This window comes from Staurois parvus, unplaced genomic scaffold (assembly GCF_062004578.1).
Source record: "Staurois parvus isolate SC_StPar_1 unplaced genomic scaffold, SC_StPar_1.0 ptg000087l, whole genome shotgun sequence".
NCBI lineage: Eukaryota > Metazoa > Chordata > Amphibia > Anura > Ranidae > Staurois > Staurois parvus.
In genome coordinates, this window is record NW_028317883.1 from 10,890,226 (window position 1) to 10,916,923 (window position 26,698).

General features: G+C 42.1%; 1 protein-coding gene across 1 annotated transcript in view; it reads left to right on the plus strand.

Annotated features, from left to right (window-relative positions):
* The window catches only part of HOATZ (HOATZ cilia and flagella associated protein), a 144,677-nt gene that overhangs the window by 23,436 nt on the left and 94,543 nt on the right, over positions 1–26,698 (plus strand). The window contains exons 2-3 of the mRNA XM_089670236.1: positions 13,776–13,811; positions 14,182–14,252. Coding sequence (XP_089526362.1) covers positions 13,776–13,811; positions 14,182–14,252 — 107 coding nt within the window. The remainder of the gene's footprint in view (positions 1–13,775; positions 13,812–14,181; positions 14,253–26,698) is intronic.

Below are 26,698 nucleotides of genomic sequence, written 5' to 3' on the forward strand. Positions count from 1 at the left end.
GGGGTAGTAAAACCGCTGTTCAGCCGCCCGGTCTTACCAATCACCCATCTGAAAGAGACCTAATTCAATGTTCTATTGAAACAAGATATTGCTTCCTTTTATTTTATTACACCATGACTGTATTTATTAGCCTTTTTATTTAACCAAATAAATCTACTGATATGTGGGCTTAGCAGGGCACAGATTTCCATGGTCAGAGTTAACACACAGTTTTTCTAAGGAAATTGATTTTCTCTGAAGGGAATCCAGAAGCATGCAAATGAAAATACAGGCACAATGGACTTTTAAATTAAATTGTATTGATTTTTGTTACAATTTAGGACCGTCACAGTGAGCTTCAGTACGTGCAACTCAACAGTGCTGTTTCGATTGGTAAGCAAACCATTCTGAGCTTCTGCAGACCTTACGTGACCATTAATTCTCTAATCGCTACATTAAAAAGGCCTTGGGTTCACTAAAATGACACTTTAGCTGAAGCAGCCTTGTCAGGAATACATAATTAAAGAAATCAATACACATTTGCCTTTACTTGTTGATCCCACACATTGAATTATTTCAAATGAAAAGGGAAATGACCGTGATGAACTGTATTGTGTGAAGATAATGGGCTACCTGCAGCAACCTTATTAACAAGAGTGTTGCAGCGAGGTTAAAGGAGACCTTTCAGGAGAGAAATATTGAAGCTGCCATTGCTGACTTATTTCTTAAAGGTGCAGTCTTTGGAACTGTTATGTTGATACTAGCTTCACTATCTAGAGTGAGTAGTCTTAAAACAAAACTGAAGTCATTTTACTACAGACTTTGAGCAGGCAGGCTATTGTTGCAGAAGGGGAATGCCATAAAAAACACATACCTGCTTGCTTGCTGTTTTTTATGGTATGTAAACTGAGCTGTGCGTGGGCATCTTAGCTTATATTGCTAGCATAGTCCATGTGTGATTGGACGATTGACTCATGCACATGCGCTGGACTTGCGTCATCCTGCACCGCCCAGTGGAGATGCTGGAAGTCCGGCAACCAGGGAGAAGATGCTGGGAAGGGACCCAGATCTATAGAGAGGAGATAAGTATAGAGCCTTTAGTTCAACTGTAATATTTTAAGAATGGCAGTCCCTCAATGCATTGCTGAATATGTATCCAAACCCCCTTTACCAAATTATCAAAATCCATACCAATTCAAGCCCTAATAATTGCCTGTGTGATCTCAAAAGATGTCAATAATGGGCAAGCACAAGGATTTGAGTGAAGGGCCAGATTGTAATGGTTAGATGAGTGGGTCAAAGCAACTCCAAAACTGCAGCTCTTGTGGGATGTTCCTGGTCTGCAGTGGTCAGGACCTTCCAAAAGTGGAAGGAAAACTGGTGAACCAGTGATAGGGTCATCTACAGTCAAGGCTTAATAATGCGCAAGGGGAGCAAAGGCTGGCTCGTGTAGTCTGATCCAATAGAAGAGCTACTGTAGCTCAAATTGCTGAAAAACTTTATGCTGGTTCTGACAGAAAGGTGTCAGTTCGTTATATATGGGACTGCGTAGCCACAGATTAGTCAAGGGCACTCATGCTGACCAATGTCCACAGGTAAAAGCACCTACAGTGGGCATGTGAGCATCAGAACTGGACCATCGAGCAACGGAAGAAGGTGACCGGGTCTAATGAGTCAAGATTTCTTTTACATCATGTGGACAGCCAGGTGCATGTGTGTCGCTTTCCTGGGGAAAAGATGGCACCAGGACGCACTATGGGAAGAAGACAAGCCGATGGAGGCAGTGTGATGCTTTGGGCAATGTTCCGCTGGGAAACCTTGAGTCCTGCCATTCATGTGGATGGTACCACCTATCAAAATATTGTTACTGACCAAGTACACTCCTACATGGAAATGGTATTCCCTAATGGTAGTGGCTTCTTTCAGCAGGATAATTCACCCTGCCACACTGCAGGAATGGTTTGAGGAACATAAAGAGTTTGAGGTATTGACTTGGCCTCCAAAATCTCTAGATCTCATTTCACCAAGCATCTGAAGGATGTCCTGAAAAAAACAAGTCTGATCCATAAGGCACCATCTCACAATTCACAGGACATTAAAATGGTTCTACAGACTATTTTTTTACCTTCATGCATTCTATGTTTGCAGCAGCCCCCAAATTCTTACCTGAGCTCCCTCTCGATCCAGCGATTTCCACGAGAACCTCGGCTCTCTTTGGACTCTCACCTGTGATTGACTGATGCTGCAGTGGGAGACATTGGAGGTAGAGAGTGAGCCAATCAGGAGAGTGAGGGGGAGGGGCCAAGCTGCAGCTCTGTGTGCGAATGGGCATGCAGAGCTGCGGCTCGGTAGCGCGCCTGCTTGAGTGCCCTCAGAGCAAGCTGCTTGCTCTATGGCACTCAGCAGGAGGGAGGGGCCAGGAGCGCCTACGGGGGACCCGAGAAGAGAAGGGGTCAGGTCTGCTCTGTGCAAAACCATTGCATGGAGCAGATAAGTATGAAATGTTTTTGCTAAGATTCTGTTACCGACAGCTTGGTGCCAGATACCATAGCATACTTTCAGAGGTTTAATGCCCCATTCCCCAAAGCCTCAGGGCTGTTTTGGTGGCAAACAAGGGACCTATTCAATACTAGGTAACCATCTATAACTCTGATCATCAGAGTTATGGATTATCAGAGTATATGACACTGTAATTTGGCTGCACAGTGCTGACATAAGGAGCTTGTCCTACTGGCATCCCATCATCAGTAGTTGGCTGACCTGTTAGTGACAGCTCAGACACAGTTCTAAATTCAGTTCTAAATTTTTGTGTGCTCCAAAAAGAGACAGCAGCATACAGAATCTCACAGAAGTGAGTACACCGCTCACATTTTTGTAAATATTTTATTATATCTTTTCATGTGACAACACTGAAGAAACGACACTTTGCTACAATGTAAAGTAGTGAGTGTACAGCTTGTATAACAGTGTAAATTTGCTGTCCCCTAAAAATAACTCCACACACAGCCATTAATGTAAAAATGGTATAAAAGTGAGCGCTCTTGAAGGGTAAGCTGCTGGACACTCAAGGTAACCAAGTGAAAACCCTAATAGAACTCCATAAAAAATAGTGCAGCGCTATGGGTATGATGTAGGTCAAAGCAAGACTAAAAGTCAAAATATCTAAACGCACAATAGCATATGTCAGTTAAAACAAGACTAAAAACCAAAATGTCTAAACGCATAATATCACATACAATAAGTCAAGGCAAGAAAAAAATTATTATATAAAATTAGTTCCGTGTTTTCATTAGAGTCTTATAAAGTGCTTTTATTATAAACCGTGGTGTTGTTCCAAGTAATATAGGGGGATTGTGCACTCACCAGATGCACAATAAAAATGTGCATTGACCAAAAATCCACAAAAGCTTCCTTCAGGATCTGGTCTAGAATAGGGGAAGTTGTCCTCCCTCTAGATGATTGGTCTGGTCAGGGACACCTGGAATGAATCCTCCCTCTAGGTGGGTAGTGATGGTGGGAACCCTCAGCGTGGTAAGAAGAAGATTCAATAGGCTGGAGGTCCTCTTAAGGCATAGATGGATGTAGGTCTCCTGGGTGTAGGATCTCCCTTCTCCAGAATCCTTAAAGATGTTGGATCCAGCAGGAGCTATGAATAAATAACATGTGTTCTGTGAGTAGACTCTGAAAGATCGCTTCTAATCCTGGTTCCTTTCAAACTTTTTACATTCATTCTCTGAAGAGCTGCCGGACATGCTGGATGAGGACTGTCCACAATCTATATACCCGACACGTCTAGATCGCCGCCTTCATATCAGCCAATCCACCTACATGCACTGGAAGTTCAACATGGCACCTCATGGCAAATAACTCTCTGAGGATCTGGGAAAAAGAATTGTTGCTCTACATAAAGATGGCCTAGGCTATAGGAAGATTGCCAAGACCCTGAAACTGAGCTGCAGCACGGTGACCAAGACCATACAGCAGTTTAACAGGACAGGTTCCACTCAGAACAGGCCTCACCATGGTCCACCAAAGAAGTTGAGTGCACGTGCTCAGCGTCATATCCAGAGGTTGTCTTTGAGAAATAGACTTATGAGTGCTGTCAGCATTGCTGCAGAGGTTGAAGGGGTGGGGGGTCAGCCTGTCAGTGCTCAGACCATATGCCGCACACTGCATCAAATTGGTCTGCATGGCTGTCATCCCAGAAGGAAGCCTCTTCTAAATATGAAAACAGTTTGCTGAAGACTAAGGACATAGATTACTGGAACCATATCCTGTGGTCTAATGAGATCAAGATAAACTTATTTGGTTGAGATGGTGTGTCTTGCCTACAGTCAAGCATGGTGGTGGGGGTGTCTTGGTCTGGTGCTGCATGAGTGCTGCCAGCAATGGAGAGCTACAGTTCATTGAGGGAACCATGAATGCCAATATGTACTGTGACATACTGAAGCAGAGTATGATCCCCTCCCTTCGGAGACTGGGCCACAGGGCAGTATTCCAACATGATAATGACCCCAAACACACTTCCAAGATGACCACTGCCTTGCTACAGAATCTGAGGGTAAAGGTGATGGACTGGCTAAGCATGTCTCCAGACCTAAACCCTATTGAGCATCTGTGGGGCCATCCTCAAATGGAAGGTGCAGTAGCGCAAGGTCTCTAACATTCACCAGCTCCGTGATGTCATCATGGAGGAGTGGAAGAGGACTCCAGTGGCAACCTGTGAAGCTCTGGTGAACTCCATGCCCAAGAGGGTTAAGGCAGTGCTGGAAAATAATGGTGGCCACAGAAAATATTGACACTTTGGGCCCAATTTGGACATTTTCACTTAGGGGTGTATTAATTTTTGTTGCCAGCTGTTTAGACATTATTGGCTGTGTATTGAGTTATTTTGAGAGCACAGCAAATTTACACTGTTATACAAGCTGTACACTCACTACTTTTCATTGTAGCAAAGTGTAATTTTTTTAGTGTTGTCACATGAAAAGATATAATAAAATATTTAAGAAATGTGAGATACTGTATATATGCAGCAGCTGGTTGTTAACCCTTTGAGGACCATAAGATTACGGAACGCCAAAAGAATAAATTTTTTGTTTTTAAAGTTCGTACACTTCAGTTGCTGTAACTAAGCCATTTCATTAAATAATTGGCAAAAAGCTACATCTATTTGTTGATAAGAACTAATATTTTGACTCAAACCAAAAAAAATGATACAGGCAATTAAAAACATGGGACAAATATGTCCCTTGGTCCTCAAAGGGTTAAGGCCCATCCACCATGTCGATACATATATGCATACTGCTGTTCTAAATGTAACCCATTACTGGTTATATACTGGTTTTGATGTATGTACAGTACCTTGAAAAGTATTCATACCCTTTGAAATTTTGCACATTTTGTCATGTTACAACCAATTACGTAAATGTATTTTAGTGGGATTTTATGTGACAGACTAACACAAAGTGGCACATAATTGTGAAGTGGAAGGAAATGATAAATGGTTTTCAAAATTTTTACAAATATCTAAAAAGGGTGGCGTGCATTTGTATTCAGCCCCCCTGAGTCATTACAAATAGCTCAAAATCTGAAACATTATCATGAAGTGGACTCTTTGATTATATTTATTTATGATTAAATGAATTGAACTTATATATCTAATTTAATTTTATTTAATTGAACTTTTGATCACCATATTTATTCTTATATATCAGAGTATTTTTTATATACTAGAGCACTTTATAATTGCACTTTAATTTATGATTTATGGGAATTTTTTCCATATTAACATTTGGTATTTGGATAATCACTATTTGATATTTGATCGCATAAGATCAATAATATACTCATATTTGCGAGTATTAGTGGAGCGCGACACAATTTTATTAAATTTTATTGATTAGAGCCACACATTTATATGGGTATGTGTTGTATAGCGTAAGCGAACCACAGGAATAATATTTATCGGTTTATAGCAATAATTAATTTGAATACACCATAGTAGCTCGCAAGCACTGCAATTATATACCATGGGCCTCTTAGCTGCTTCTTTGATTAATGCTCTTCTTGCCCGGCATGCCAGTTTAGAAGGACGGCCATGTCTTGGTAGGTTTGCAGTTGTGCCATACTCTTTCCATTTTCAGATGATGAGCAGTGCTCCATGAGATGTTCAAAGCTTGGGGTATTATTTTATAACCTAATCCTGCTTTAAACTTATCCACAACTTTATTCCTGACCTCTTTGTTCCTTCGCCTTCATAATGCTGTTTGTTCACTGATGTTCGTCTAACCTCTGTGGGCTTCACAGAACAGCTGTATTTATATTCAGATTAAATTACACACATGTGGACTCTGTTTACTAATTAGGTGACTTCTGAAGGCAATTGGTTCCACTAGATTTTAGTTAGGGATATCAGAGGAAAGGGGGCTCAATAGAAATAAATGCCACACTTTTCAGATATTTATTTGTAAATAATGTTGAAAACCATTTATCATTTTCCTTCCACTTCGCAATTATGTACCACTTTGTGTTGGTCTATCACATAAAATAATATTACAATAAAATACATTTACGTTTTTTGGTTGTAACATGACAAAATGTGGAAAATTTCAAGGGGTATGAATACTTTTTTCAAGGCACTGTATTCCATATATAATGATTTTAATGTAGGCAGAGCACAGGATTGATCAAATTACCACTTTATGGACATTGTAGAATGCTGTACTTCTTTTATCCATTAGCTACAACTGAGATTTCTGCTGTTGTTTTTATGCAATTAAAACATGGATTTGATGTCTAGTCACTTACAATGCTGGGGATAATGTGGACAAGCTTTTGTTCACTTTTTGCAGCTGTTTCACTCCCCACAAACGTCAATAGGATTGCAAATGCAGCTCAAACAGGTCCAATTCAGGTCAGCTGAACTTGCAATGGATTCTGAATAATCTAATAAGCTTCTCAAATTTATGTCAAAAGAGGCTGCATTTGCCTCTTGAAGCCCACCGTTGTAGGTCCTAATTGTACGTCATGATGCTTCAAGTTGATTTGATTACTTCATTTATTTTCAGGTTCAATAATGCAGAATGTTCTGGTGTGTATTGCTGACTCTGATTTTTTTTTTTTTTAATGACAGCATTACATAGCAGTGCAATCACAAATCCTGGACCCAGTTCATACCTGAAGGTACTCATTCATCAGGCTCAGTAAAATCTCAATAGAAATCTCAGAGTCAGCAAGATACACACGGAGTCATTTGTATCAGTCGGCAGCTAGTAATGCATTGTGAACAAGGCATGGTTTTGCAGCAAGTCTTGCTTATTTTTTGTTTTTTAAATGTTTTTTTGTTAATTTTTTTTTTTTTCAAGACATCCAATCCCATATTTCCATAGCTGGTTCCCATACCCCCAAGGGGTAAACTTACATCCAGCTGAAAAGCCATGGCTTAGAGAGTCACTGATCTGGAACAAGTATAACAGAAGTACTGGTACTTCACTGGCGTCATGCCTTTTCCAGGCCAGTGATTCATTAGGTAGTGAATCCAGGATCAGGATGACAGCCGCTGACAACTGCAAAGCTTTCACCTTTTAGAAAGCAAGTCTACAATGACAGCTCGTGTTTTCAGCTTCATAGGATCACTTGAAAGCTGAACTCCTGGATAAGATATTATCTAAATACAAGATGCATGTGTATTGTTACTTGAGTCTTGGTGAGCTTTGTGTATTTTTTCCTGATCTATGCCATAATTTACAGTGCCATTTTGCAGAAGTTTCCTGTAATAAAGACCTCTCAGTGCTGCTCCCCTCCTTGTGCAGGATAACTAGTGCTTTCTCCACCCCCTCTTGTAGTTTTCCAAAGTCAGCTTGTAGTGAGTGGGCCATGGGGTTAATTTACTAAAACTGGAGAGTGCAAAATCTGGTGCAGCTCTGCGTAGAAACCAATCCGCTTCCAATTTGTTTGTCAAGGTTTATGTGAACAAGCTGGTTAGAAGATGATTGACTACCATGCACAGCTGCAACAGCTTGTGCACTCTACTTTTACAAGGTAATTGGTACAAACAAAGCTAATTTACAGTTAGGTCTGTGACTATTGCGGCGTCAGACCCCAGCCCTTCTCACCAAACTCGTGACCGAAGGACTAGCCAATCTAAAATCGCGCTGTCTTGTGCGTAACAATGCCACGCCCAGCTGCACCCTGCACAAAGATTTTCCAGCTAATGGACCACAATCTGTGTGCTTGCAGCCTGGGAGCGATTGTTACTGGGTCAGGTTAATTACGAAATTAACACTTCACACTGCCACCACCTCCTTTTTGTATAGAGAAAGAGGAAACTTAGCAATAACACTGTGATGGTTGAATAATCTTCTGTATACCACTGTCACCGCAGGCAGGGTATACAGAGGGTTAAACACACAGTAGCGCTCTTCAGAGACAGAGGTTGTTAGTTTGCATTAAAGAGCTTTAGAAACAGTTCAACACTTTCAGAAATTAAGATTTATTACTAAAAGGTCAAAAAATATTTATAGAAACAGATGTAGCCAAAATATATATATATATATACACACTGTGTTCCAAATTATTATGCAAATTATATTTTTCTCATTTACCTAATTAAATTGATGTAAATAACAGTCAGCATAATTCTCATGTTATCAACTATTAAGAGTACAATTCAAATTTTATTGAACAAACCTCCTAATGATAACAGTATTTTTTTTAAACATAAAAAACTTACAATGCACTGTTACAAATTATTACGCACAGTAAGTTTCAAAACACTTTATAGGTTGTAAAGAACTGAAAATCATCATTTGTTGTGTTTGCAGCATATTTACTGAAATCAAAAGCTATTTCAACCAAACTTTTAACAACATTTTAACTTTTTAAACATTTTAACAGGTCACGTTACATTTTAACATAGGACCCCTTATTTGATAGCAGCTTCACAAGTCTTGCATCCATTGAACTTGTGAGTTTTTGGACAGTTTCTGCTTGAATTTGTTTGCAAGATGTCAGAATAGCCTCCTAGAGCTGCTGTTTGGATGTAAACCTCCTCCCACCCTCATAGATCTTTTGCTTGAGGATGCTCCAAAGGTTCTCAATAGGATTGAGGTCAGGGGAGGATGGAGGCCACACCATGACTTTCTCTCCTTTTATCCCCATAACAGCCATTGATGCAGAGGTATTCTTTGCAGCATGAGATGGTGCATTGTCATGCATGAAGATGATTTTATTACGGAAAGTTCTTCCTTCTGTACCAGGGAAGAAAGTGGTGAGTCATAAACTCCACATACATTGCAGAGGTCATCTTTACACCTTCGGGGCTCTAAAGGGGCCGATCCGCTCTGTTCCCATGATTACGGCCCCAAACATGACTCCACCACCGCCTTGCTGACGTCGCAGCCTTGTTGGAACAGGGTGGCCGTCCACCAACCATCCACTGCTCTATCCATCTGGACCATCCAGGGTTGCACGACACTCATCAGTGAACAGGACTGTTTGAAAATTAGTCTTCATGTATTTTTCTGCCCAATGCAGCCGTTTCTGCTTGTGAGCATTGGTTAGTGGTGGCCGATTAGAAGGTTTATGCACAGTTGCAAGACTCTGAAGGACTCTACACTTTGATATCCATGGGACTCCAGAGGCACCAGCAGCTTCAAATATCTGTTTACTGCTATGTAATGGTATTTTAGCAGCTGCTCTCTTGATCCGATGCATGGATCTGGCAGAAATCTTCCTCAATGTGCCTTTATCTGCACAAACCCGTCTGTGCTCTGAGTCGGCAGCAAATCTCTTAACAGTGTGATGATCACACTTAGGTTTTCATGAAATATCTAATGTTTTCATACCTCGTCCAAGGCATTGAACTATTTCACTCTTTTCGGCATCAGAGAGATCCTTTTTCTTCCCCATATTGCTTGAAAATGGTGCTCTGCTTAATAATGTGGAACACCGTCCTTTAGTAGTTTTTCCTTAAATTGGGCTCACCTGCCAATCTAATTATCACAGGTGTCCGAGATTGTTTTCAGTGATCAAAAGAGCCCATGAAAAACAAAACAAACATATTTGTGACACTTAAGTAGAATTTGCATAATAATTTGGAACGTAGTGTATATTTAAGTATACAGAGAGCAATAACACAGCAAAGAGATAACAGAAGTTTAGAGGGATAAAGTACTTGCCGTCAGCCTTGGGTTAAGCAGCTTTCAAGTGTCAAAGCAAAAGGGCCTTATCTCCCAAAGTTAGTTCCGATGTTAAAAGGGAGCTTCTTCAACTTCAACTCAACTCAGCTTAGCTTAACTCCAAGCATAACAGCCTTTTTCCAGGAATTCAGCAGGGTGTCTCCTTAAAGCAGAGAACCAATCGCCTCATTTGGGGAGGGGTCTTGTAGGTGGGGAGCTCAGGCTATGACAAAATACCTCCAAATTATACTATGGTCAATAACTTTTCCTAGGTACATGTCACATTCTATTCACAGGTAGATTAATACGCAGAATCATCTGCTGAATGTCTAGATATGAAATATGACATACCTGCTGGGATGGTTAAGGAGATATCAGTTTCTGCTCTCCTGTAGATGTCAGATAGTGGGTGTAATATATCAGACGACTTGTATTAAAGTGACCAGTCTGAATATATGCCTGGTTTTTATGTTAGTCTTTCATATTCCAAGATATGTAATCATAGGGGAAAATTGATGTTGAATGTGATGTCTGGTTTACGACTACCTGGAATGTCTTTGAGCTCAGTGTCTTTGAGCTCAGTGAAGGACTTGGTTTATGGTTTTAGGATCCTTTTCCAAGCAGAGTCTTGCAGACATATGGGGGCCAGGCTAATTGGGGTTTCTAGCCATGGGCTCTCCCGCTGGGCCTTGATGCCTTTTTGAACTCAGCATCCAGGGACCACGTGTCACTCAAAAGAGAGGAAGGGGGGATGAGGGAAGCTAATTTGGGAGTAGAGAATTATAGAAGATGGACACCGGAACAATTTTAGTTTTTTTCAGGTATTTACCAAAACATATTCAAGCTATAGTTATATAATGGATGTGGACTGAAAGTGCGCACTGTCAGGTTTAATTTGAGGGTATGTACATCCAAATTGGAGGAATGGTTTAGGAATTACAGCTCTTAAGAGTAGCCTTCCCCACTTTTTCAAGGGACCAAAAGTAATTGGACAATTGAATCAAAAGCTGTTTCATGGCCAGGGGTGGGCTACTCCTTCATTATTTCTTCATCAATTAAGCAGGTAAAAAGTCTGGAGATGATTCTAAGTGTGGTATTTGCATTTGGAATCTTGCTGTGAACCTACATCATGTGTTCAAAGGAGCTGTCTATGCAAGTGAAACAGACCATTGTAAGGCTTCAAAAACTAAAAAAGTCCATCAGAGAGATAGCAGCAACATTCGGAGTGGCCAAATCAACAGTTTGGTACATTCTGAGGAAAGAAGAACGCACTGGTGAGCTCAGCAACATAAAAAGGCATGGATGTCCATGGAAGACAACATTGGTGGATGATCGCAGGATGCTCTCTATGATAAAAAAAAACCCCAATCACAACATCCAGACAAGTGAAAGACACTCTCCAGGAGGTGGCGTATCATTGTCAAAGTCTACAATCAAGAGAAGACTTCACAAGAGCAAATACAGAGGGTTCACCACAAGGTGCAAACCATTCATAAGGCTGAAAAATAGAAAAGCCAGATTAGACTTTGCCAAAAAACATCTAAAAAGGCCAGACCAGTTCTGGAAAAGCATTCTTTGGACAGATAAAATGAAGATTAATCTGTACCAGAATGATGGGAAGAAAAAAGTGTGGAGAAGGCTGGGAACAGCTCGTGATCCAAAGCACACAGCATCATATGTAAAACATGGTGGAGGCAGTGTGATGGCATGGGCATGCATGGCTTCCAGTGGCACTGGGTCATTGGTGTTTATTGATGATAAGACAGAAGCAGCCGGATGAATTCTGCAGTGTTTATCTGTCAGCTCAGATTTAGCCAAATGCAGCAAAGTTGATTGGATTTACAGTACAAACGGACAATGATCCACCACACTTAGAAACAACTCCAGACCTTTTACCTGGTTAATTGATGAAGAATTAACGAAGGAGTGACCCGCACCTGGCCATGAAACAGCTTTTGATTCACGGGTGTGGAAATTTTTTAAAAAACTACTTGTCCAGGGACTAAATCGGTGTCCCAATCTACTTGTCCCTCATGACAATATACTTGTCCTGATAAAAAAAAAAAAAAAATTTTTAACCCAAACTGTATTTAAATCTGAGATGCTTTTAGGAATGTCTGGGACTTTTAAAATCAAAAGGGGCTTTATGGTGACTTAAAAGTTTAATTTTTTTTAACATTGCGCTGTTTTATCTCCTCCCCTCCCTGCCTTTCTCCAGCACCACACCATGGGACTAGCAGGGAGGAGAGAGACCTTGCAGTGTAATGAGCACTGATTGGGTGCTTGTCATGAAAGGGAAGTGTCGGGCTTATCCTTTATCCCTTTTGCTGCAAGAGCCATTTTTGCGTTTTCTTTGCACGTTTAAAAAATAATTTTAGGCCTAAAGATTATACAAAACCCACAAACATTATATATTTTCTGAAATCAGAGACCATAGAGAATAAAATAGTGGTAGTTCCAATTTTTTATGTCACGCGATATTACCGCAAAGGTCTAGGAAATGCAAAATTTCAATAAAAAATACACAAAATTAATTTTAGGGCACAAAAAAACAATAAATTACCCTATTTTTTGGTAAAATATAAAAGATGACGTTCCACTGAGTAAATATCCAACATGTCAAACCTTACATTTGCGTGTGCTCGTGGAATGGTGACAAACTTCAGTACCCTATATTTTTTATAGGCGACCCTTTATAGGTCATTAGTTTAGCTTTACAGTTCTGGTGCTAGAATTATTGCTCTCATTCTGGCGTGCACAGCGATATGTAACATGTGCATCACAATCAACGTTTTCATGCATAGACGCCCCGGTGTGTGCTTTTACTTTTGTACGTGCATATATGTGGGGGTGGGGGCCTCAACATTTTTTCTTTTTGAGGGGATGTTATGTGCTTGGGTGCAACTTTGAATTTATACTATTAAAATAAAAAAATTCTACTTAACTTTTTTTTCTTATCACATAGGGGACAAAAAGTCTCCCCTGTGCTCCCCTTAATGTAATGCAGTGTACATCGCACTGCATTACATTCTTTCCCAGCTGCAATGGCCGGGAATCTGTGAATGGGGACCTGGACTGTGTGGAAGCTTCCACCTGACAGGTCAGCCCTCTGCTTGCCCGCAGCCGGGCTAAATGTTGAAAAAAGCTATCTGGCCGACGCCCGGAACTACCTGTCCCGGGCATCGGGTGATACAAATTCAACATCCCAATTGTCCAATTATTTTTGTTCCCTTGAAAATGGTGGGATGATTACTGTTAAGATCTGTTATTCCTAAACCCTTCCTTCAGTTTGGATGTACATACCTTGAAATCAAACCTGAACATCTGCACTTGAAGCCCATATCCATTTTTTAACTATAGCTTGAATATGTTTTGGTAAATACCTGAAAGAAGTAAAATTGTGCCGGTATCCAAATATATATGGACCTAACTGTATATTGTCACTATTGAGGGATATATTTAAATTAGTTTGATGCCTGGTGTTCAGCATTAAGAATTTCGGCTTTAATAGGCATGCTTGTTGGTGCCATTCTGATGGTATGTCCCTGGATTATGTTCTGTATGTGTCTTGAAAAGATCATTAATTAATTTGCCACTATTTGTCATTCTTATTTCTAGGAAAGAATTATACACAGCAACAACTGGAGGATCTCAGTAAGTATATACTACAGAAATGAATGTCTTTCAATGAGCCTAACATCATAGATCAGACAATTGTATAGTGAGATTATACCACAAATCCAAATCAAGTCAGGGTTTGGCACCTCCTCTCTACACCTTTATTATAGGTACTGGAAGTTTTTTTTTTTTTATTAATGACAAAAAATGTCACTTTTTCTTCAGAATAATAATGTGATTTGGTAATGCTGACTTGTGTCCTGTTGATTCATATGAACTATAAATTTTACTGGTAGGTCCCCTTTCACATTGTAAATATTTTTTTCATTTGTTCCCCGTCATTTTGAGCTCTATGTTGCTCAAAGCTTTATTTAAGTTCTCTTTTCTCAATCCTATTGTGTTTCAGAGACTGAGTATTTCTTATTAGAAGCACAGAGAGAACAAGACATAGAACAAAGGGCTCGTTATCTACAGAAAGTAAGTATTGTGTCTGAAGTTAGACATTTTATACAATGTTCCTCATCACTGCTTCCTGTTATAGTTCCCGAAACAATGATTTGACAAGGTTTTAATGCCTAGGTTTTGTCCTGATAGATGGTTAAAGAAGTGATTAAAAGTAGATGGTTTTCACAGCCTGGCAGGTACAATGTTTTCTGATTAACGTTGACAACACACGGATAAATGGTACCTATTACAACCTCTGCTGCAATCCACACTAATCTGTTCTTTTGACCTGACTAGTTATAATGGAAACAGTGTGTACATTGGAAACAGTAATCTGATATTTTATTTATTTATTTCAGGTACTTCTATATTGCCGTCAATTTGCGCAGCGCTTTACATATATATTGTACATTCACATCAGTCCCTAACCCTCAAGGGGCGTACAATCTAAAGTCCCTAACTTACATTCCTACATACACATACTAGGGCCAATTTAGACAGGATCCAATTCACCTACCAGCATGTCTTTGGAGTGTAGGAGGAAACCGGAGCACCCGGAGGAAACCCTCGCAGGCACAGGGAGAACATGCAAACTCCAGGCATGTGGTGCCGTGGCTGGGATTCGAACCAATGACTGCCAGGTGGAAGTGCTAACCATTTAGCCACTGTATTAAAGTGTATCCAAAGCCAAAAGGTATTTTTTTTTTTTATGTTGAAAAGAGTAGGAAAGGATTTGAACTTCTGACAGGTTTCAATTTCTGTCTCTCTTTGTCCTGGTGGTGACCCATGTCAATCTTTTAAAGCTCTCTTTTATGTATAACTAGTAATATATGTGTACATATATAATATGTGTGTACATGCATGTGTATAATACAGTGTGTGTGTGTATGTATATATATATATATATATATATATATATATATATATATATATATATACAATAAATATATAATGTGATGCCACAACACTCGGAAGTCTTACAGTGGTATGACAACTATATGTTGGAGATATATGAAGCATATTCGGGATTGATCAATGCATATCTATTGCTAAATACTGGCGTGCTATAGTGTTGTGTGCTGAATCACTTATTAAATGTGAGTGTAAATTTGGAAACTGTTTTTGAGACAAATTGTTTTAAGGATAAAACCCTGTGTTTGATGATCTCTCTGTATGCATGTATGGCTGAGGAGGACTAATAGAAAGTGGAGAGGCAGAGAACTGAGGAGTCATCTGATCCGGCTGGGAAAGCACATATGAGTTCTAATTAAAGGGGCACAAGTGCTTTATGACCTCACCTGCTGGTTTGATCATATACTCTAGGTGAGAGCACATGTGGTGGAGGGCTCTCACTGTGTATATATACCAGTGGAAATAAGGTGGAGGCGAGCAGCACTGGGTATAGAGGTGTGTGTGTGGGAGGGGCGGTGGTGGGGGCAGTGACAGACAGCGATTTTCCATCCCCCCCCCCCCCCCGCTGTGGTCTTCTCAGTGCCCAGCCCCTCCCTCTATCCTCCACACTAATAGGAGAAGAGAGGAGAGAGGCTGGATCAGCTCTGCCTCCCCCTGTGCCCGTCCAGTCCGTGCAGCTTCAGAGGATGTGTGGGCAGGAAACTGAATACAGCAGCAGACAGCACTGATGCTTCTGAGTGATGGAAGTCCAATCTCAGTTCCTTCCACCTTCATTTCTTCCACCCACCCCTCCCTTCCTTCCACCACTTCCTTCCTTCCACCCACCCCTCCTCTCCCTTCCTTCCTCCCTCCTCTCCCTTCCTTCCTTCTACCCTCCTCTCCCTTCCTTCCTCCTCTCCCTTCCTTCCACCCACCCCTCCCTTCCTTTCTTCCACCCACCCACCCCTCCCTTCCTTTTTTCCACCCACCCACCCCTCCCTTCCTTCCACCCCTCCCTTCCTTCCACCCCTCCCTTCCTTTCTTCCACCCACCCACCCCTCCATTCCTTCCACTCCTTCGTTCCTTCCTACCTCCAACCCTCCCTTCCTTCCTTACTCCCCTCCCTCTCTTCCTTCCTTCCTTCCTTCCTTCCCTCCCTCCCTCCCTCCCTCCCTCCCTCCCTCCCTCCCTCCCTCCCTCCCTTCCTCCCTCCCTTCCTTCCTTCCCTTCCTTCCCTTCCTTCCTTTCACCCTTCCTTCCCTTCCTTCCTTTCACCCTTCCTTCCCTTCCTTCCTTTCACCCTTCCCTCCCTTCCTTCCTTTCACCCATCCCTTCCTTCCATCCACCTCTTCCTTCCTTCCACCTACCCCTTCCTTCCTTCCTCCCACCCCTCCCTTCCTTCCTTTCTTCAAGGAAGAGAAGATGGCGGGGGGCAGTAAACCCCCCCCCCCCCCCCCCAAAGAAAAAAATTTCTACAGCCCTGGGCACAAGTGGTGATGAAGAGATTGGAGGAATCATATTGGAAACATTAATAATAGGAATGCACTATGCTAATATTGAGACCAATGTTTGGACTGAACGTTTAACTATATCAGTGGCTGGGTTTTGATACCACAAGAGTGTTTTATATATGAGTATTGAGATTAATGCTTATATAATTATCATTGCACTTGTATGTATGAATTTTATTTTATGTTTGATGTGAAGCATGGCACTTAATTAGAAGTATACTGGAGTGATTTAACACACATGATATGGGAGTGTGATTAGTGCGAGCGATTCACATGAGCACAATACTTGTTCATAGCAGCTCACAAGGTTAATTGTATTACATAGTTACATAGTTAGTCTGGCTGAAAAAAGACAAAAGTCCATCCAGTTCAACCATAAAAAAAAAAAGTTATAATCCTACACCCACAGTTGATCCAGAAGAAGGCAAAAAAACCCAGCAAAGCACGATGCAATTTGCTCCTGCAGGAGAAAAAATTCCTTCCTGATCCCCCAAAAAGGCAATTAGATATTCCCTGGATCAACTTTACCTATAAATATTAGTATCCAGTTATATTCTGTGTATCCAAGAAAGAATCCAGGCCTTTTTAATGCAATCTACTGAGCTGGGCAAAACCAACTCTTGAGGGAGTCTATTTCACATTTTCATAGCTTACTGTGAAGAAACCTTTCCGTATTTGGAGATTAAATTTATTTTTCTCCAGATGTAAAGTGTGCCCCCTTCTCCTCCTGTGTTGACCTCAGGGTGAATAACTCTACACCGAGTTCACTATATGAACCACTAATGTATTTATACATGTTGATCATATCCCCCCTTAATCTCCACTTCTCAAGAGAGAATAAATTCAGTTCCTCTAATCTTTCCTCATAGCTGAGCTTCTCCATGCCTTGTATCAGTTTAGTTGCCCTTCTCTGTACTTTCTCCAGTTCCCCAATGTTTTTTTTGTGAATTGGTGCCCAAAATTGAACTGAATATTCCAGGTGAGGTCTTACTAATGATTTGTACAGGGGTAAAATGATATCTCTCTCTCTGGAGTCTATACCTCTTTTAAAACAAGAGAGGATTTTGCTCGCTTTAGAAACCGCAGCTTGGCATTGCATGCCATTATTAAGCTTGTGATCTACCAGAACTCCCAGATCCTTCTCCACCATTGATTCCCCCAGGTGTACTCCCCCTAGTATGTAACCTCATTTGCTACATAGTTGTCCATTTAAACAGTGCATTGAGGTTGTAAGTTGAAGACATCCTGTAAGGACGTTATTCCACTGCACAGCTTGGTGTCATCTGCAAAGACTGAAATGGGATTATTAATCTCAAACCCTATATCGTTTATAAATATATTAAAAAGTAAAGGTCCCAACACTGAACCCTGGGGTACACAACTAACAACCCTAGACCATTCACAGTATGAATCATTAACCACTACTCTCTGAATACGATCTTTTAGCCAGTTTTCTATCCATCTACATACAGATTTTTCCAAACCTGTAGACTTTACCTTACACATTAGCCATGTGTGGAGAACTGTGTCAAACACTTTTGCAAAATTCAAGTACCATATTTTCCGGCGTATAAGACGACTTTTTACCCCTTCAAAATCTTCTCAAAAGTCGGGGGTCGTCTTATACGCCGGTATACGGCATTCTGACACTTTTTAGGGGGGCGGCGCGGTGCCGCTGCGGCCCCCCCCTTCCAACGGAAGGGACACTAAGTACAGGGGTGAGCAGGGGCTGCTGTTTCTTACCTGGCTCTGGTCCCACGATGATCCGGTCCAGGAAGCGCGGCTGCTCCTTCAGTTCAGCCACTGGATGTTCGCGCGGCTGCTCGGCTCCACCTCCTCACCGGTGATTGTAGAGGTGCTGCTGCAACCACATATGCTGGCTGCAGCAGCACCATACGAGAACAGGAGTCAGCAAGTGTAATTAGTGTCAGTGGGAGGAATAGTGCCCCATCATTGGTGTCACTGATACCAATGATGGAGCACTATTCCTCCCACTGACACCAATGATGGGGCACTATTCCTCCTACTGACACCAATGATGGGGCACTATTCCTCCCACTCATACCAATGATGGGGCACTATTCCTCCCCCCCACTGACACCAACGATGGGGCACTATTCCTCCCCCCCCACTGACACCAACGATGGGGCACTATTCCTCCCCCCCCACTGACACCAACGATGGCGCACTATTCCCCCCCCCACTGACACCAATGATGGGGCACCATTCCTCCCACTGACACCAATGTTGGGACACTATTCCTCCCACTGACACCAATGTTGGGACACTATTCCTCCCACTGACACCAATGATGGGGCACTATTCCCGCCACTGATACTAATGATGGGGCACTATTCGTGCCACTGATACCAATGATGGGGCACGATTCCCCCCACTGACACCAAAGATGGGGCACTATTCCTCCCACTGATACTAATGATGGGGCACTATTCCTCCCACTGACACTAATGATGGGACACTATTCCTCCCACTGATACCAATGATGGGGCACGATTCCCCCCACTGAAACCAAAGATGGGGCACTATTCCTCCCACTGATACTAATGATGGGGCACAATTCCCCCCACTGACACCAATGATGGGGCACTATTCCTCCCACTGATACTAATGATGGGGCACTATTCCTCCCACTGACACTAATGATGGGACACTATTCCTCCCACTGATACCAATGATGGGGCACGATTCCCCCCACTGACACCAAAGATGGGGCACTATTCCTCCCACTGATACTAATGATGGGGCACGATTCCCCCCACTGACACCAATGATGGGGCACTATTCCTCCCACTGATACTAATGATAGGGCACTATTCCTGCCACTGATACCAATGATGGGGCACGATTCCTCTCACTGATACCAATGATGGGGTGCTATTCCTCCCACTGACACCAATGTTGGTGCTATTCCTCCCACTGACACCAATGATGTGGCATGATTCATTGCTCTGACACCAATGATGGTGCACTATTCTTCCCACTATTACCAATGATGGGGCACTATTCCTTCCACTAATACCAATGATGGGGCACTATTCCCCCCACTGACACCAATGATGGGGCACTATTCCCCCCACTGACACCAATGATGGGGCACTATTCCACCCACTGATACCAATGATGGGGCACTATTCCTCCCAACTGACACCAATGTTGGGGCACTATTCCTTCCACTAATACCAATGTTGGGGCACTATTCCTCCCACTGATACCAATGATGGGGCACTATTCCTCCTCCCACTGATACCAATGATGGGGCACTAGTCCTCCCACTGATACCAATGATGGGGCGCTATTCCTCCCACTGACACCAATGATGGGGCACTATTCCTTCCACTGACACCGATGATGGGGCACTATTCCTTCCACTGACACCGATGATGGGGCACTATTCCTCCCACTGGTGTGCATTGGAAGAGGGCTAGTCTTATACGGCGAGTATAGCCCAAACACTACATTTTAGCAGGAAAAGTAGGGGGTCGTCTTATACGCCCAGTCGTCTTATACGCCGGAAAATACGGTATACCACGTCCACCGCCTCCCCTCTGTCCAAGGTTTTGCTCACCTCCTCATAAAAAGAAATCAGATTTGTTTTACAACTTCTGTCTTTCATGAATCCATGCTGTCTGTTGCTTGAAATATTTGTTTCCAGCAAGAACTCATCTATGTGGTCTTTAAATAAACTCTCCAGTATCTTCCCAACTATAGAAGTTAAACTAACAGGTCTTTAATTACTTGGTAAAGATTTTGACTCCTTTTTAAATATAGGCACCACATTGGCCTTATGCCAATCCAGTGGTACTATACCAGTCATTAAAGAGTCCCTAAAACTTAGAAACAATGGCTTTGAAATGACAGAGCTCAATTCTTTAACCTCCTTAGCGGTATTCCCGAGTGTAGCTCGGGGTAAAATGTCAGTAGCAAAAGCAGTAACCCCGAGCTACACTCGGGCTTACCATGCGGCGTTGCTCAGGGAGTCCCTGCAGCACTTACCTTGTCCTTCGCTCCCACGATGTGTCCCCTGCAGCGTCCCCGGTCATCTCCTCCGGCCGATGCCGGCATCCGGCTTCCGTGTTCCGGTCCCTGTGACGTTGGGACATACGGTGGCAAATTTGAAATGTTTAAAAAATGTCATTTTTTTTAAAATGACTATTACATAGTAAAACATTGCTGTTTCAATGCATTTCACATACATTTTGTCCCTACTGCTTTGTCCTGTCCCCTGTCTGCATTTTGACTGTTCTTTCTGCCTGGAAACTTAGAAAAGTCCATGGCATCCAAAAAGCATCCCTTTACATCAAAAGCGGGTTTAGACCAGCTAGAGAACAGCGATGGTAAATCAGAACCACTTGCAGAATTGAGTGATAATGATTTGTGGGGAAATTTGTCATCAGACACTGAAAACGATTTTGCGACTTTGCTCAGCGATGTGCAAATTTGCCTCTGTATTTCAAATTTCAGTGTTTTTGATTATATTATTGAATTAAATTTATTATTATTATATTATTATTTTTTATGATTATTTATTAAATTATAATTTTATGATTTCGTGTTTCAAATTTTAACACACCCGGGATGTTTACTAGACTCTTGTTCGGACAGATTTCAGTGAGTTATTCCTTAAAATTACAGCCTACAATAAAAAACTACATATTTCCATGCAAAAAAATGGTACCGCTTTCAGCACAAAAAATCGGAAATAATCAGACCTCCAAGGAGGTTAAGGACTCGTGGGTGTATGCCATCCAGTCCAGGTGCTTTATTCACCTTTTATTCTGTTTAATATTTCTGGATCATATCAGTTGTGAGCCGATGTGGATCATCTGGAGCTGTGTCAATACCATGCCCATTATAGACAAGAGCTCCCCAATGCTCCTTTGTATACACAGAGCTGAAGAAGGCAGTCACCCACTCTAGATTATTTTGTAAAGTACCTACATACTCGGACAGGACCTTTTTACTATTAACCACTTGCCTACCAGGCACTTATACCCCCTTCCTTACCAGGCCAATTTTCAGCTTTCAGCGCTGCCGCACTTTGATTGACAATTGCGCGGTCATGCAACATTGTACCCATATGAAATTTTGATCATTTTTTTCTCACAAATAGAGCTTTCTTTTGGTGGTATTTAATCGCCACTGGGCGCTTTACTTTTTGCGCTATAAATTAAAAAAAGTGCAAAAAATTTGAAAAAAAAAAAAAAAGTTTTTTTGTTTCTTTTATAAAATTTTTCAAACAGGTATTTTTTCTCCTTCACTGATTTGCATTGATGAGGCGGCACTGATGGGCACTGATAGGCAGCACTAAAGGGCACTGATAGGCAGTACTAATGAGGTGGCACGGATAGGCGGCACTGATAGACAGCACTAATTAAGGGTCACGGATAGGCGGCACTGATATGCAGCACTGATAGGCGGCACTGATAGGTGACACTGATGATGGGTACTGATAGACGGCACTGACTGGCATCACTTCTGGGCACTGACTGGCGGCACTGACTGGCACAACCCCTGGGCACTGACTGGTGGCACTGACTGGCAGCACTGCTGGGCTGCACTGGTGGGTGGCACTGGTGGGCAGCACTGGTGGGTGGGCACAGGTGGGTGGCACTGGTGGGCACAGGTGGGTGGCACTGGTGGGCACAGGTGGGTGGCACTGCTGGGCACATGTAGGTGGCACTTCTGGGCACAGGTAGGTGGCACTGCAGAGTGGCACAGGTGGGTGCACTGCTGGGCACAGGTGGGGGCACTGCTGGGCACAGGTGGGGGCACTGCTGGGAACGGGTGGGCGAGGCTAGTGGGCGCACTGCTGGGCGGAACTTGCGGGTGTCCCTGCTGGGCACCGATCATCAGGGCACTGATCATCAGTGCCCTGATGATCGGTGCCGATCCCCGCTCTGACAACTGCCGGTTCTCGGCAGTACTTTCCTCACGATCTGACAGCGTGAGGAAAGTGCAGCCGAGAACCGGCACTTGCATTTCCCTGTGATCAGCGTGTCATTGGACACCGCTGATCACGTGGTAAAAGGCCGGTGGGATCGGCCTTTCACCACATCACGTGATCAGCTGTGTCCGTAGGACACAGCGATCACGGAGATCGCCGGGTGCGCGCCCCCTGGGGCGCGCAGGAGAGCGCGTTCTGGGAGGACGTCATATGACGTCCACTCAGAACTGGCCGGCCGCGGTGAAGCCGTCATTCGGCTATGCGCGGTCGGCAAGAGGTTAATATATTTGAAGAATTTTTGGGGGTTTGTCCTGCTACCTTCTGCAATCTGTCATTCATTTTCAGTTTTTGCGGCCTTTATTTCCTTTTTGCATATTCTGTGATATTCTTTGTAATGTTTAAAAATGATAGTTTTTCTTCATTTTTTTTATGTAATAAAAGCTCTTTTCTTATTATCTATAGCTATTTTAACTTACATGAAAGGAATGATTTTCTTTTCCCCTCAGAGACCCCCGGTCTGTGGAGAGATTCCTGGTTTATCAGCAGAATTCTGGGAACACCCCTTGAACATGGGAATAACGGCAGCTTATGTTCAGAGATGTTCAAAGTTTATTAGACATTAATAAGATTATATAGACTACAGATAATAATAAGGGAGGGGGGAGCGAGTTTCAAAACTGTAACTTGTAACTTTCCATCATGAGCTAACTACGTGAAACATAACATATACATTTCTTGGTACAAATTGTTTTGGCTAACTTTCTGGAAAACAGCCAGATAAAGACATTGTCAGGGTCATGTTAGCTTCTGTTGATACATCCTTGAACAACCAAAAACAGTTTCATTAAACTTCTAATATATCTGCAAAAAGCTAACTTAATACTTAAAATGGCATACATAATACAAAATGGAAGTTATCTAGATCCTTTCAATCCCCTCTGAGATCATGAACATGATCTCAATTCTTTACTTCATTCATCTTTTTGTACATAGCCAGATAACAGATATGTATTTTGCGGCTTGGTAGCTCTAGCAATGCAATATAATAAGCATTTAAAACATAGATATAAAGATAAAACAAAAAACAATATCATGACTATGCTTACAGCGATACCTTTCATCCATGAAAAGATGGAACCAAATCCTGATCCTAACCAATCAAAAGGAGTCCATCCATCTTTTCCTATAGCTCTAGCTTCTTCCATCAAACCATCTACCTGTTCCCTGTGTTGCTTTATTATTTCATAATAATCTGGAACAGTCATTGTGGTATTATATATCCAAGTAAAACATTCATAATCCTCTGTCATCTCACACAGACCTGTCAGAGCAGCACTCATGCTTTCAATAGCTAATTCTTGCATCTCCAGCTGTTTTCTAATAGCTCTGGTCTCAGTATTTAGCAACCCTATGTCCTTAGAGTTCCTCTCCAGTATATCATCAATAATGTTTGTGTAATTATTTATTTTGTTCATAAGTGTTATTCCCCATCCTGTGTAAGTAGGGAACCATGACCACACCTTATCACCTGTAGAGAATAGATCTACCTTTTCTTGTTTGGTTTCTCTTCTCTGTCTCAGAGTTAGTTGGTGTTTTGGGTATGTACTGGCTTTTACCTGGTGTTCCTTTTGGTCTATAGCTGCCATAATTGGCACTAATTGGGCTACATAGCACCAGCCCTGGACCTTACTCGGTATCCAAGGGTAACAGATCTTACCACAACAGATATAGGTATTGTTTCCCAAGGAGATCGGCAATTTTTGTATTGCAGAGCGAAATTCAGGGGTGACAACAAGTGTAAAATAAAAAAGAAGTTTTCCAAACATAGTTTTCCCCACATTATCTTGTATCCCTTCTAAACTTTCATTCAGGGTTTTACCATTTACTTGCCAGAGTTTCACAGAAGAAGTTCCATCCCTTCTTCCAGGATCAGATATATTTAATATGGACTGAGAGCACATTCCCCTTCCCTTGTGGGAAGTATTCCCCAGTCTAAAACACCAATCGGGGAGTTGAGTGACTCCCAGAGTTGGAAAAGATATGGTGGCATTAGAAGTAATATTGGTCAAACCAATACTTACATTCCCTTTTATTAACAAAAATATTTTGACTGGAGCGGCTAGAAGAGGAATTTCATATGTGCTAGGATGTAACTTACTACATATCCAACATTTATCATAACCTGACTTTTGAGCATAAGCATATTTAAACTGCATCATCAACATTTTTCCTGAAAAAGGATTGTTCTCTTCAAAACTTCTTTTTGACTTTCTTTCACTTTTGGTTATCTGGGTCTCATTTAAATCTAGTCCTTGACCACAGATACCTTTTATTAGACCCAAGTCCTCAGGGTGATAAATACAGTTAGTTAGGATCCATACTGGCAGGAAAAAGAGCAGAGTCAGTGTGCCCAATAGGACCCAGAGTTTCAAAGCACCATGAGGGGCAGTAAGGAATGTCATCTTCAGGGTCTTTCTCACCGACTTCACCCGCTCTTCGAGGATTTTCTACTTGTCCTTCACCTCCTTTTTCCATCTTGTGCTTCTCAGGTGTTTGGTTCACCTTCTTCACTCGACTAGCATGGATCCAAGACTGGGAATTCTCCACCAGAACAGCCGTTCTGGTAACCGCTATCACCGTAGTAGGTGGTCCAAAGGGGTAGCCTTGCTTCTTGTCTTTAGCGAGTTGGCGGACCACTACGACATCTCCCACTTGGAAAAGGTGTGTTGGTTCCTGAAAAGATAAAGGAAAGGTGCGAGCAACATTTCTTTCAATCTGATCTAAAGTCTGAATCAATTTTCTCACATATTCTTGTTGTACCAGGTCAAGGTCCCCTCTTTCTAACATAAGTGGCTGTCTAGCCCAAGGAGTGGGGAACGGTCTTCCCATTAATATTTCAAAAGGAGATAACCCTGTAGTCTTATTAGGTGTCATTCTTACCTCTGCTAGAATTGCAGGTAACATGTTCTTCCAGTGGGTATAGGTTCCTCCAGTGGCCTTCCTCAACTTATCCTTAATTGTCCTGTTCATCCTTTCTACTATACCCGAACTTTGAGGATGATAGGGAATATGAAACTTCCAATCTATCTTAAGTACTTTTACCAAATCTTGACATACCTTGGCCACAAAGGCTGGTCCGTTATCAGAATTTATCTGCAGCGGACATCCCCATCTGGGTATTATCTCCTGTGTAAGAATTCTGACTACAGTTTGTGCATCTTCTTTATTAGTGACAAATGCTTCCACCCATCTGCTAAACATATCCACCATTACCAACAAAAACTCTTGCCTCTGTCCTGTTTTTGGCATGTGGGTAAAATCTATTTGTAAATGGGTGAAAGGTGTAGTTGGGTACACTAGATGCTGGTGTTGTGATTTCTTTGGGTTCTGTGGATTGTTCCTTATACATGTAATGCACCTAGAAACATATTCTTTCACCAACCTAGATAAGCCTGTAATGTAAAAATCCTGCAATAATGTTTCACATGTCGTTTTCCATCCTCTATGTCCTAGACCGTGGTACTGTGCAATGAACAATGGGGCACTTGCTGGATCTAGTTGTGCTCCAGAACCATCCCAGTCTGCTAGATCGACTTTTGTAGCAAATTTTTGTAAATCTGCATACATCTGGTCATGTGGGGTAGTTGAGGCGCCTGAAGTGAGCAAAGGCATCTGCTCACTGGCCACCTGTTGTAATGCGGCTTCCTTTGCTACCTTATCTGCTAATGCATTTCCTTTGGCAATATGATCTCTGCGATTTGTATGTGCCCTGCAATGTAGAATGGCTAATGTTTTTGGTAACTGTATGGCTTTGAGTAGATCAGAGATCAAGAAAGAGTGAGATATGGTTTTGCCATCAGCAGCAATGAATCCTCTTCTCTCCCAAATGACCCCAAAATCATGTACAGCACCATGGGCGTACTTGGAGTCTGTGTAAATGTTGACATCCTGTCCTGCAAATAATTGACATGCTCTTGTAAGGGCAATCAGTTCGGCTGCTTGGGCTGACTGATATGGAATTGGCTTTGCCTCGAGTATTTTGTCAGGAAGTTGCACAATGCTATATCCTGCATGGTAAGTATTATCATTTGGCCTAGAACATGAGCCATCTA